General features: G+C 35.4%; 3 protein-coding genes across 8 annotated transcripts; 2 read left to right on the top strand and 1 right to left on the bottom strand.

Annotated features, from left to right (window-relative positions):
• Ankle2 (ankyrin repeat and LEM domain-containing protein 2) lies at nt 1-5,077 on the top strand. 3 transcript variants are annotated; one of them, XM_043412459.1, is made up of 11 exons: nt 1-137; nt 823-1,041; nt 1,425-1,744; nt 2,179-2,505; nt 2,581-2,733; nt 3,231-3,472; nt 3,563-3,722; nt 3,901-4,018; nt 4,091-4,211; nt 4,376-4,498; nt 4,579-5,077. In XM_043412459.1, exons 2-11 carry the CDS (start codon nt 840-842, stop codon nt 4,643-4,645), a joined length of 1,833 nt encoding a protein of 610 aa, XP_043268394.1. In that variant the 5' UTR covers nt 1-137; nt 823-839; the 3' UTR covers nt 4,646-5,077. The 3 variants fall into 3 exon arrangements, with proteins under 3 accessions (XP_043268394.1, XP_043268393.1, XP_043268391.1); XM_043412458.1 differs by lacking the exon at nt 1-137 and adding an exon at nt 243-717; XM_043412456.1 differs by lacking the exon at nt 1-137 and adding an exon at nt 243-733.
• Nucleotides 5,078-5,133: 56 nt separating this feature from the next.
• On the bottom strand, nt 5,134-9,333 carry Clc (clathrin light chain). 2 transcript variants are annotated; one of them, XM_043412470.1, is made up of 7 exons: nt 9,189-9,333; nt 8,685-8,843; nt 7,939-8,052; nt 7,655-7,744; nt 7,193-7,304; nt 6,971-6,982; nt 5,134-5,571 (listed from the first exon to the last, which is right to left on the bottom strand). In XM_043412470.1, the coding sequence occupies exons 2-7, from the start codon at nt 8,833-8,835 to the stop codon at nt 5,391-5,393; spliced, it is 660 nt and encodes a 219-aa protein (XP_043268405.1). In that variant the 5' UTR covers nt 8,836-8,843; nt 9,189-9,333; the 3' UTR covers nt 5,134-5,390. The 2 variants fall into 2 exon arrangements, with proteins under 2 accessions (XP_043268405.1, XP_043268406.1); XM_043412471.1 differs by lacking the exon at nt 6,971-6,982.
• On the top strand, nt 9,001-13,178 carry Cc2d2a (Coiled-coil and C2 domain containing 2A). 3 transcript variants are annotated; one of them, XM_043412452.1, is made up of 4 exons: nt 9,001-9,110; nt 10,298-12,005; nt 12,116-12,273; nt 12,375-13,178. In XM_043412452.1, exons 2-4 carry the CDS (start codon nt 10,349-10,351, stop codon nt 12,918-12,920), a joined length of 2,361 nt encoding a protein of 786 aa, XP_043268387.1. In that variant the 5' UTR covers nt 9,001-9,110; nt 10,298-10,348; the 3' UTR covers nt 12,921-13,178. The 3 variants fall into 3 exon arrangements, with proteins under 3 accessions (XP_043268387.1, XP_043268385.1, XP_043268386.1); XM_043412450.1 differs by lacking the exon at nt 9,001-9,110 and adding an exon at nt 9,463-9,793; XM_043412451.1 differs by lacking the exon at nt 9,001-9,110 and adding an exon at nt 9,818-10,220.
• The last annotated feature ends 153 nt before the right edge of the window (nt 13,179-13,331 follow it).

The following is a 13,331-nucleotide window of genomic DNA, read 5'->3' as shown; positions in this document are numbered from 1 at the left end:
GGTTCACGTAAATGATGCAAACTGACTCGAATGCTTTGTTGAAATTTTATTCGATTACACCTATTGAGCAATAGGTTATATTTCAGTAGTTACAATCAACGTCATAAGTAATACCCACGTAATACCACGCGCTATTGGTAGGTAAAGTACGATTTCCGTTAAAATATCCTTCGACGCTCTCGTGTTGAACGTAAGCGCCTCACTGCGGAGGGTTTCATAAGTATTAAATAACAATTGAATATGAATATTTCTGAGGGAATGAACCTAAAAATCAATGAATAAATTCCAAAATAATTATCTCTAAGTGATAAGTAACGGAATATTCCACTTTGAATACAAAATAGTTTAGCAAAATGATTTTTTACATCACTATTTTCGTTGAACAACTATTCTGAGTGCGAAAAATGTTGTGAAAATTGTCCGTCGAAAATGATTTTGCGGGGCGCTTCCAGCGTTATTTACTGTATTTACAACCGTTGATTAAAACCTCAAAAAAGTTTCGGAACAATGTGATTACAATGAGTGTTTCCTTTTGACGTTGACTTTTGTCTGTAAACCGTAAACTCTGCACAATATCACGTATTGCACATTAGCAAGTGAAATTCGATTATAGTGTTTATATACATTGTTTTTTAATTCAATAAATAATCCTAATCGAGCAAGAAGGAAGAAAAACTGTGTCGTATTGCGTGTTTTGGAAACATACATTTATAAAAAGTACGCTCCAAAGAAAGTAAGCACATTGCTTCCTGTAACCATAATCTTACGATTTATAATCTGTTGTACAAGTTCATACGAAAGTTCAATATTTTCATTTCACAGGTCAAGTCCGGTGACACATGTCAAGTAGATCTTTTGCTGATTTGGCATATGGTTTTTACACAAATTATTGGTGCAATGCGAAAATGATTTCCAACAAAGAACCAAAAACAAATAGCGTACAGAGTGTACAAGTCAATTTTAATCACATTGGCCAAGGGGACAGCTTGTATCATGCTGTTTTTGTTCCACCGGAAAATGATAACAATGACAGTCCAGATGGTAAAGTCTTACTGATATAATTCCACCACTTAATCCAATCTATGAAATGATAGCTTTATTCATAATTTTGTAAAGAACATAATAATTACCATTACCATAATAATTACCGTCACATTGAAACCATCTCCAAAGATCCAACCAAGAATTTGCTAGTGCAGTTACTTTTGTACAGATTCTGAAAACCAATGGAGAATTTCCATGCACATTTATAACTGAAAAAGTTTATTGATCAAAAAGTGACAAGTTGTTAAGGAATCAATTGGAAATAGATTGACGTATTTCAACTTGGAAGTATGAGCATTGATTTTCATGCAGAGTGATCGCTAGAAAATTTGGAACCTGTATTATCACAATGATTTTAATGATGCAACTATTAATTCCAGGAACTAGAGAAACCCGTGTTTATCGGGATAAACTGGAGGCTTTAAAAGTCATGAAAAATTATAAGGAAGCACGACTAAAAACGTTCAGTTCTGAAAATGAAGCCCGAGAATATACGTTAAATGGAGGTGAAAAGGATAAACTTCCAGCAGTTCCGATAGTAAATGGCGCAAAGACAAGTGCGTTTAAAGGTCCAAAGCCACAGGAACTTGTGGCCTTTAGGAAATTGATTGAAAGCGGTGATTTAGAGGCGGTGAAAACCATTGTGTGGGAAAATCCGCGATATCTTGTGAGCAGCGGTGATACACCAGCGATTCTCCAGGTTTGATTTTTGCTCCATTAAAATACCTCTCTGATCTATCGATAGAAATCTTTAGCCAAGTAAATGGAATTTTGATTCACAAAGTACATATCTTTTACACTTTCCATTCTGAATTAATTTTCACAATAAAGACTCGCATTGCACCTAGATGAGCTGGAAAATTTTCACAGTAAAAAAACGAATCTGTTTTTCTTTAATACAGAAATTTTTTTAATACAGACAAAAAACTTGATACTACTAGTACTACTACTACTTACAAAAAACTGTGATATTGGAAAAGAAAAGTTCTAATAGGAAATTGTTAAGATCCTCTGTACCATTTGCAACAAAAATCGTCATTGAGTCCAACTGATCAATTCTTTTAATTATAAATCAAGAGCGATACTATGAAACAAAATTATTTTTGATAATTCGATTTTTTTCACTGCCCACAGGAAGGCTGTCGTTTCAACGCTTTGCACATTGTGGCAGGCCCTAGACAGGGTCATACAAACACTTATAAAATGTGTGAGTTTATCCTTAATACCGTGGGAAATCCCGAATTCGTGAAGTTGCTTTATGGTGAAGAAGATCACGAGACTTACGTCGATAGAGCTCAAATTCTTTTGGATTTGTATTTAAATACACCTGACAAAGGGCTCAACGAAACTCCTTTACACTTTGCTGCCAAATATGGTCTAAAGGACATTGTCAGAGTTCTTGTGTCGTATTCTCAATGTCTGAAAAATGTACGCAATAAGTATGGACAGACACCCGCTGACGTGAGTACAAATTTTGTCGACAATTGATCGTCTTTTCTCATTTACATGATTCTCATTAAAATTTTATTCTTTCAGGTAATATGTAGTAGAAAATGTCATGACGATGAAGTCCTCAAAAAAGAAATACATATGTTGCTTGAAGACCAATATTACGTGCCAGTACTTAGATCAGAGGACAATACTTTGCAGCCGATTATTGGGGATCCATTTTCGCCCACAAGTCCTCAGGTACTCAAACAATGTTTTTGAACACACAAAAAGTTATCAAGAAAAAATTTGGTTGTCGGTAACCTTTTTCATTTCAGATTTTTCAGATTCCACATCTATGTGTATACAGTTTTATCAAATGCAAACAATGAAACATTATGTGATAAAAAATTTTGTTGATTGATGCACGATGAAATTTTTTCTTGACTATATATTTTTCGTTCATAATTTTCTGAAATTCGTCTTTCCAGAAATCTAGCAATAAACAGGCAATCTATATAAATTAAAGAGAGAGAGAAAATCAGAATTATAGAAAAAAAGTAGAAGTAAATTATAGAGCACCAAGGGTTTCTTTGAATCGTTCCTTTTTCTTATGTTTTTCTTTTTTTATTCAAAATATATTATTTGAAAAGTAATGTATGCAAGAAGCACGAGGACTCATCCGCATAAAAATTCTCAAAAATTTTTTTTGAGCTATAGCAACTACAATACCAAACATTTCTTTGATATTGTTACAGCATTCCTCGAAAATTGATCCAATAAGTCCAAGAGTTGAGGTTCGAGCATTCGCAGGTCCAATGACGAAACCTCAAGCTGTTGAGTTCAAAAAGAAATGGAAAACGCCACCGCGAATCAGTCTAAATTTCAGCCAACGTCGAGATATTGCGCTCAATGAGTCTTTCAATAGCAGCTTCAGCAATATTCATGATCCTAGCACACGGCTGAACGATACTGAAAAAGGTCTCGAGTGCATAGGCAGGTAATAATTATTTGGCGTTGAGTTATTGAAATATTTTCAAACCTCGAACACGATATCATTACTAAATATTGCAATGTTACACATTATTAGAAATTTGGCGGAAGAGTATCAGGTTCCGTGGAAGGAATATTGGCCGTTTCTGGACGATTTTGCGGATTTCCGGTGTGACGAAGGTCTTACCCGATTGGAAAAATATTTGGAAAATCGTTTCAACGATGCTTGCAAAAAAGAAGCTTCATCTCTAAAATCGGTATTCAATTTCGTCTCGTCAATTCATTGTGAATCAATCTTTTTAGTTCACTATAATAATCGAATAATTTTTTCCCAAAATGCTTAGTCCTAAGAACGAAGCAACGACTCAAATGCATTAACCATTCATACGCGTTTCCATTACTTGTATATTAAATCTATAATTTTTTTTTTTAAAGAAAGCGCTAGTGAATGAAGTGAGGGAAAACGAAGATGTTGATGAACTCAATAATCTCTGTACCAAATTGGAAGGTTGCAGTCTTTTAGCAAATGAAAATAGTTCAGAAGATGATTCAGGTAATTTTATCATACTGTGTTGACCTAGTTTTTTTTATTTCTTACCTAATATCTTCCTTTTCATATTTTAAGATGATGAATTTTTTACTCCACCTTCATCGCCGATAATGTTGTCGACAAACTCTTCTGACGATTCCGATTGCGAGGATGAAATGTCACTCGCGCCTGAAGTGAAAGCCATTTTTATTCAAGGGTACAGTATCTCTACTATTTAAGTTATGACGAATTCCGAAAATGTTCTCTTCCAAATATGAATGATAACATTATTGAGTTGAATATTTATTCTATAGTCTAACAATAGTTAGCGTTCTCAACGAGCGATTTACAACGAAGCGATTTATCTTGACTAATTTTCAGATTTGAAGCATCGAAAATTGATTTCGCCGTTTACAATGCAATTCGAAATGACATAAATCCGGAAGTTTATCCACACATATATCGTTGGCGACACGAGATGCAGCTCATTGTGGACAACTTCGAGTACAGAAAACTTTTATCGTAATTACTTCAGAAGAGTGATAATGCGAAAAAACATTAAGATTAAAAATATTATTGTTTAGTTGCAACATCACTTTATCATCAACGAGAAGGCGGCTACTCCAAACTCCAGAGAAACCAAAGAAATGAGAATTTCGAGGGGTTCAATAATTCCGTGAGTCTTCTAAGAGAACCTTGACCTACACTGTGAAAAGTCCTTGAAGAAACAAGAAAGCGGAAAAGGACGCTTTGTGATCCGAGCACATTCTCAACTTCCATTACGTAACTTAAGTGATTTTTCCCCCTTTTTCATCTATCTCTTTTCTCGTGAAGTCGTTTAAGCGTTGTTTACGTGATAAGACGCGTGACACTACGTAACTTATAATATATGTATTATAAAGTACATTTATAAAGAGATGATATATATTTTCATAAAATTTCATACCGTGCATCACTGTACATGAATCAAAAGAAAAAACTAACGAATGTTTTTGAAGAACGAGAGCTGTGGCGTACTCAATGACGCATGTTATTTAAGATTGCCAAATGAAAATATTAAAAATAAAATCGAAGAAAACGCTATGTCGATACTCGTCATTATTCAATCAACACTTTCATCGATCAATTGCTCATCGTGATTCGTCTAAGGTCACATTAAACTTTATTCACAATAACATTACAGATTGGAATGAAGAAAAATTACATCGGTTGCAGCATTTTTAATATGATTTTTGTGTTGTTTTGTTTCGTTTTTTTTTTCTCGTTCTCATTCAAACTCCTATTAACGATAATTTTTTATGTTTATCCACTGCGCTCGGGCACCAGTAACATACAATATTAACAATGTTGTTTCCGTGATAATATATTCATATTTATATATTCATCGATAAGACGTTCAAGCGTTGACTGGAGCCGGTGGAGTTTGCTTCAGTTGAAGGATAATCGAACGCATCCGTGATACGTCTTTGGATGTTCGTGATGACTTTGGATTGAAGTCGCAAAGCTTAGCGATCCGTTCCCATTCGGTGCCCGGTTCAACTTCGTCCGCTTCTGCTACGAATTGCTTCTCCGCGTTCCTATTGATAACACCGGATCGGTGATACAAGATGCGTAAGCATGCCAAGTGCAATAACTATCATAACATGGATATAGCTGTCACGGTCGTACAGTAAATAATCAATTCAGTACGTACGTATATCGTCATTTCGTCATGCGCATTTTATTTCAAGCTAAAAATCCTAAAACTCTGTTATTGTCAACGATATATTTTTTTCAACACTTCAATTTTATATCAATTCAATATCTACTGTCGTTTTTTTCTACTTCTCTTACAATCCAGAAAGAATTTCCAAAGGTTTGCTGTATTTTTATACATTGAATGAGTTGCGCTGTGTTGTAAGAGTTTGTGATGTTTAATGCGACATGTGCTAATTCAGAAAATGATCTATTTTTATCACGAATGGGTTTTAACGTGATTTCAATTGCAGTAAATTTGATTATTTATATCGCTTCCAATTGTGAACGTAAGACTGGCTGGGTTAACATTTTTTTAGGAAATTCCAACTTCAGAACGCAAAATTTTATGTAACATTCCGGATTTCATTTTTAAAAAAGTGAACACATTTTGGTCCGAAATTTTTATAACATATTGAGAGAGATTGGAACTATATGCCAGAATGTTGTTACAATGATATATTGAATGAGTAATCATAATATTGGAAATTTGCTAAATTACGGAGAGAATACAGCGAAAAAATTGTATTTATCAAATAACAGCTATTGTTTTACTGGGCAAAAATATTTCGTACTGATTCAGAACATTCCTGAAGTTTTGGCCAAATAGGTGTTTCTTTATCGAACAAATTTCGAAAAGCTACCTTAAATTTCACATTCTGAATTCGGTATAATTATTTTCCTTCAAAGAGATCACTTCCAAACGTCCAGCAATTCGTTAATACTCAAATAGTGGCAAAAGTGTAATGATTACAAATTGATATCAATGTAGTGGAGCTCGTGGTGTTAAGTGATTGAATGTTTCGTATTTTCAACTATTAAACCTTTTTAATTGATAGTGTATCATTGTTGTATCTTGTTTTCGCTACAATATGACGAAACGGACTACAGCGAGAGCAAATGAATAACACAACGTGGCATAGGCGAGTTATGTAGGCTCGTCAAAAGCAACGAAAGGACGAAAAAAGACAATACGTTACAGCAAAAACGCGGTGTTTGAGACATTGCAACGGATAGCCATGTTGCAGCTAATTGCTAAAAGCTTCGAATGATTGCAGTGAATTATTTCACCAATGTACTCGATTATGTACGTTTCTAGCTTCACGTACGAATGTGAAGCCAGAAATGTATATTCGAGAAAAAAAAAACATACAAAAGACGTTTCGATAACGCTGAAATCGAGTGTGTGGTGCGATGTGGCATGCTAATAGTGAAAAATATTTTCTTTCGTTTAAAACTTACTTGGCTGATTCCCTAAGAAGCAGAATGAGAATAATTTGTATATATATATAAATATATTTAACGGAGGGAGGATCGCTCTCTTGAGATGGTAATATAACAAAAAATCAACTCAAAAAACTTATATTCATTTGCGTGACGTTAGCGGCGGAGGCTCTCGAAAAAAAAAAGAAAAACAAAAAAGAACACGTAAATTTTAAGATAAACTGCGATTTTCTATGCTACCTGTTTGTTGCTTTTGTTTTGCTGGTCGTCTCAGCGTGATGCTTGTACCATTCTTCCAATTCCTTCTTTGCTGCTTCTCTCCATTCCTCTTTCTTTTTCTCTTCTTCTGCATCTGTTAGAAAAATCAGAAAATCTCGCTAATTTCAATTACTACAAAATGAAAATGCATTCTTTTCGAATGTATTTCAGAGAAACATTTTAAATATTTCAAAATACAGTAGAAAAGAAATGTTTTGTTTTTTCAGGGAATATCTAATGTTATGAATTCCAAATTTTCTTGATCAGAGTCGTAATCAAGTCTCAGATCGGAGAATAAATTCGACTCTATGTTTTCATAAATTTTGTGGTCAAGATTATAGTAGTTCTGACAAATATTATGGAGCAGTAGAATACAATATCCAGCAAAATTAAAAAAAAAAACCTAAGAAGTGTCTTATCTACCACTTCCTTAGATATTCTGACCTTTTTGTTCGAGTCTTGTCATTTGCTCCTCTCTCCATTTACGAATTTTTTCAGGCTCTTCTCTCACTTGTGTTACCGCTGGAGTGCTTTCTGTAATACAATATTTACAAAAAATGTTTAAATAGTTTCTTCATGACCAACTTGCATGAATTCTCCTTAATTCCCTTAAATAGTGATTTTGCAAGAAAAAATATATTGATACATGTATATAAAAAGTATTTACAAAGAAAAATTTTTCAGAGGTGGTTATTTTTTCAATTTTCATATAATTCTATCAACTGTACCAGTTGCAGTTGTCGACGACTCTGTTGGTTGACCGATGGTGTTGATCATTTCAAAACTTCCCTCAGAATCGCCACCAGTCGTTTTCATGTTGCCAAATGCATTAGATATATCATCTGCAGAAGTAAATCATATTTTTAGGCTTTTCAGTTGCGTGAAAAAAGATCACCGAAAAGCAGAAGCACTTTTTTTCATGGAGACTCGAAATTTGAAAATACAGAAAAATTATGTCTCACTTTTTTAGACTATTGTGATTTCTGTTTTTTCTTAAAAACGCAGTTCTGAGCACAAAGTTTTTACTAAATGAAAGACGAAAAAGGCTCAACTCTAGAACTATCCCTTTAGGCTACTTGGAATCACATTTTCCTTGTACATACGATGTAAAGCTACGAGATATCATAAAAAAAAAATAATATTAGAAGCCATTGATCCCATTATGATATAAGAGTTTCATTTTTTTCATTAAACCAATTCTTTGCAAATGGCAACCACTTCACAAGTCACAAGTGTTTTTTTAATACTTATCGTTAAGATGCTGCTGTTTTTAAATTAGCCATACAATGAGAAAAGCTATTCCATAACATTAATAGGGCTTTCTGTAGGATTTCAGAGTTCTATAGTTGAGAATTTGGAGGTGATAGAATTTTGAAAAAACATGAAACAAACGATTTGCATATTGGAACACGTTTCACATGTTGCTGTGCAAAATGCTGTAAATGTAGCAAGTAAGCTGATAGTAAATAATTACCTTCAACAGCTGGAGCAGTGGCAGCCACGGACATAGCGACAGGAGGAATTTCATCTTCCAAACCTGCCAATTGATCTTGCTCCCTGGCCACGAATTCTGCTACAGGATCAACTTCCTGTTCGCTTGTAAAATTATCTCCGAACGCGTCCATGTTTTGTTCTACAGTTGTACAGATCGAATAGTAAAGTTATTTTTTAGGTTAGAATAAGAAAAAATATTTCCGCGAAACGAGACGAAATAGTATAGCAAAAAAAATAGCGATGAAATATCAGACTTAATTATTTATAAATCTAGTGATTCAGTAACGTTAAAATTATAATTGTGTAATCATAAGTCTGAAATGCGCAGAGAATAGTAGATCGAATTTTTTCATTTAATTGGCGTTCATGTTGTCAGATGAAATATCGGAATGCAAGACAATCACAGGTAATAAAATTGAACCACAAAATTTTAACTCGCGAATCGATAACAGTCAATAAAGATAGTGTTCATTTCATTACGTACAGATTTCTTCAAAGTTCTGCGTAAAATGTAGAAACGAGATTTTTTACAGAAATGAATCAGGTTGTCGGAAACACCCCTTTTTTCACGAAAATTAATGTCAAACGCTATAGAGGTGTCAGAGCAGTCAACGTCAATACGATTGAGCATAGATTTTATAAATTCTGAAGAATACGATCCTGTATATACGAAATAATAAAAATAGTTCACAAGCGCGCGGTGGCAAATAGAAATACCCGTGCAGGAATCTACAATGACGGCGGGTTAGCTGCAGACTTGCCGGCTGAGTACAATTGCATGCGCGATTTGACTGCAACTATATATATATATACAAAATAAAAATGTACAGAAGAATAATAAGCGCCACTCAGAGAAAACCCTCGTTGCTAAGAAACCAGGACGTTCTTTTGTTGATAAATATTAGCCTTTCCCGTTACCATGGGCTCCTACAATAATACAAGAATCTACTTTGCAACAATACTCGATTTCAGGGTTATTTATTTGATAATAATATCAAATGTTCATTCTTGACAGGAAAAAAAAAATGATTGTTGATCCTAAAAACTATATGATTACCACATCGAAGTGTAATGACAGATTAAATCATCGTATGTATTAAACGTGATGTTTCTATTCTACATTATTTGCATTGATACAGCTGTGTTAAAATATTATGAAATTTGTTCATTTTCGAGACTTATAGAGAGTCAAGTGCAGTAAATCATTTTTAGATGAAACTTTTCCCACAATCACTGTATAACGAAAGCACATACTTTTTATTGATCAATCCTCAAAACTAAATGTTTAAAATCTTTTCGATTCTCGCAAACTATATCATATGCATATATAATGCAACCATAAATATGAAAAAATGGAATGTATTGTGAAGTTTGAGACTGGTACCTCACCACAACAATACCTTAACCGAACTATGTAGAATTAATATTCACAATGGAAATATATCCCTGTACATGCGAATTTATTTTTTATTTTTTATAAAAAAACCACTATCTCATAATCATCATTCCATCTGAGGTGATTGACAATTTTCTGGATAAAAGCATTTTGATGCTTTTAGTTAATGCAGTAATTTTTTATTTTAATTATTGCAGTGTACAGAGAATAGATTTTGATCTCAATGAAGTGATCATCCGTCAGTTCTCATGTCGTCAAGGAGTGTAGATTTTGTGGTTGGATCATTATCAGTCGAGCGTAAAAAACCTGTGGATTTCAACATCTGCTACGCTTATCCCAGAATTGAAGAAGATATTGGTGTCGAATCAATTGTGCAATGGCATCATGTGGATCCACGGACACCTATAACCGAGGAAGAATCATTGAATGGTGGTCTCTGCGTTGCACCAGATGGTCCATTGACCAGCAGCATTGTCAAACCATATTATTTGGAAAGTTTGAGAAAAATTGTTGTTGAATCCACACCAAAACCTTGCAGGAAATTGTTGGAGATTGGAGTGCGAGAAGTGAAAATCTATCAAAGTTTCAACGGGTCTCAAGCACCAATAGAAATCTCTGCTGTCTCGATTTTTTTCAAAGATAAACTGGTATGCAAATCTTCGAGTCCTTTCAACAGAAAACTTTACAAAGTTCTGTACAAGGACAACTTCGAATCCAATAATTTTTCTATCACAGTACATTCGCGAGAAGGAACTTGCAGTAAGCTCCCACTGCCTCTGCCTGAAACTTGCGTCAAAAACAAAAAAACAAAAATTGATTTTTCAATTCTGGATGGCATAGGAAGAATTCACTCCGGTACAGTAACTTGTACTTTGAGTTTAAGCACAAAAGAGTCTGAACCGGAAGAAGCTTCAACTCATTCTGAAACAACCTTGGACAATGTGCAAGAATTGCAGAGATCACCGAGTTCCCAGCCAAGAAAAAATCAATCTAATGAACCAGTAGATTATTTTTTCCTCATCGATCCGGCTCTCGTTTTCGAGACTGCATCAGAAGAGATTGGAGTGATTAAGAAAAATGAAGATATCCTAAAACCTCCGGATGTGGTTGTTTCGGAGCAACTGAATTTGTCCATAGTGAGTCTATCGCTCAGCAAATGGTTCCAAGCGCGACGTCCCTTGAGACCGTCTTCCGGCACCAACACTCACAAACTTCGCACAGGCAGAGAAGAAATTCTTACCATAACGGTGCTTCGGGGCGTTGAAGTTCCTGTGAGAGAAGAATCTGCTCTGGTTCAACCGTTGGTCCAAATCCATTGGGGCGCAGTCTCGAAATCAACTTCAATTGCGGACGGTCCTGCTCCAGTGTGGCAACAAACGATCGAGTTTGCTGTATCACGACAGAGTAACGAACAATTTGTAAAATTGTCTCTCTTCGATCAGCATCCCATTTGGGGTTCTCAGTGGCTTGGTGAAGCTACAATTCCTCTAGAATTTCATCGGAATTATCAAGAATTCGAACGTTGGATCGGCCTGTCACCTCTGTCCAGTCCCATTTTGCGCTTCGGCTACGTTCAAGCCAGCCCTGTACGCTCCTACACGAGAATTTACATTCTCATGAAAATGGAACGTCCCGGAAATCTCGTTAAATCGGCTGACACCAACTCCTCCGATGTTCTGGCCAAATCAATTCAACGATGCATGGCTGTTCCCTACAAAATACCAGGCATCGAGAGTCCTGAGGATTGTGCTAAATTGACAATGCTACTGAACCGTTTGCCGAGCCATTATGGTCCTTTGCCTCCGAAACAGGCTTTAAAACTCAATAAAATTGACGATTATGGACGTTCAGCTTTACTTGCTACGCTTTTACAGGGATTGGGTCTCGATGCTTACGTTTTAATTGGTAAATTAGACCACCATTATTTGAACAAAATTGCTATTCACATTATTTGAAAATTATGTGCTAAACATGCTAATCGCTGAACTTGAGTAAAATGATGTTTATGATTCCAGGATCATCGCAGGCAAGGAAATGGGCTACGTTCGTTGTGTCGTTTGACGATAAAGGAACGTCTCCCTTGTTGTGGGATCCTGAGAACGGAGAAAATTACGATTTTGGTGACAGCCGTTGTTCCTTGATCAAATCATCGAGAATCATTAATCATCAGAATGTACATATGGCCTCAAATATTTGATGAAATTAGTATTTCATTCAGTTGTTTACAAAGTTTTCCACTTCATTGATTCAAAGATAAACATTGATTCCTTTTAGATTTGGAAAAATATGCAAAAATCAACGGTAGTGCCATTCAATTTGCGTTTCAACCCGAAATCGAACAAGGATTGGCAGCCTTTGCCAAACGCGTCATCGTCCTCATCGGCGTCTACGGTAACCCGGGAGATTCAAATCCTGGAAATGAGTGAACCAACATCAGAAAACGAAGATTTGAATTTGGAAATCGAGCGTCATCTCCGTGAAAAATTATCCGAATGGCGGGTCGACCTGGCACTGACAACCATATTCAACCGTCACGCGATGACGCTGCTTCGCAATTATCTCGGAAAATTTGACAATCGCGCGGATAACCAACCGGACAAGAAAGAATTGCGACAACTTTATCGTGCCTATCACATGCATGGCTTCATTCTTAATTTGCGACGTGAAACACCAACTGAATTGGCTGATCGTTTATTATCCACGAGAATTCACGCGGTCACCGGACCCGTTGAATTCGCGATTGTCTGCCGAATACAAAAGCACATCGCGAAAACTTGTTCCGTTTGGCTGGCTGTCATTGTGCTTCGAAATCGAGATTGAAGTATATTTTTTTTATTTCTCCTCGGTCAGCTCCCGGTAAGTGATCGGCTTGCGATTGCTTTTATATTCTCGTCGACATTGGTGACCTCCGTTGGAATTCGGAAAATAATTAAAAGTCAATATCTTTGGTTTTTTTTAGAATTTCGTTACTCTAAACTAAACACTCATATGAATGTCTGTAGGTGAAAATACGAAGGTGAAATTTATCATTCGTGCAGATTTTACTAGCCCAAAATAAATTCTACTAGTCGAAACCAATTTCGGTTCTTCTCATTCGACGACTTGTAAACTTCCTGCGCATCAATTCAACAAATTTTTCATTCAATTTGCGTTATTTAAAAATATTTTTTCAAATTTCGTGCCCTCAACCGCTCAATTCGATGTCCGTGACTTAAATCACTCAAAAAAATA

This window comes from Venturia canescens, chromosome 2 (genome assembly GCF_019457755.1).
Source record: "Venturia canescens isolate UGA chromosome 2, ASM1945775v1, whole genome shotgun sequence".
NCBI lineage: Eukaryota > Metazoa > Arthropoda > Insecta > Hymenoptera > Ichneumonidae > Venturia > Venturia canescens.
This window is presented reverse-complemented; position numbering and strand designations above follow the sequence as displayed.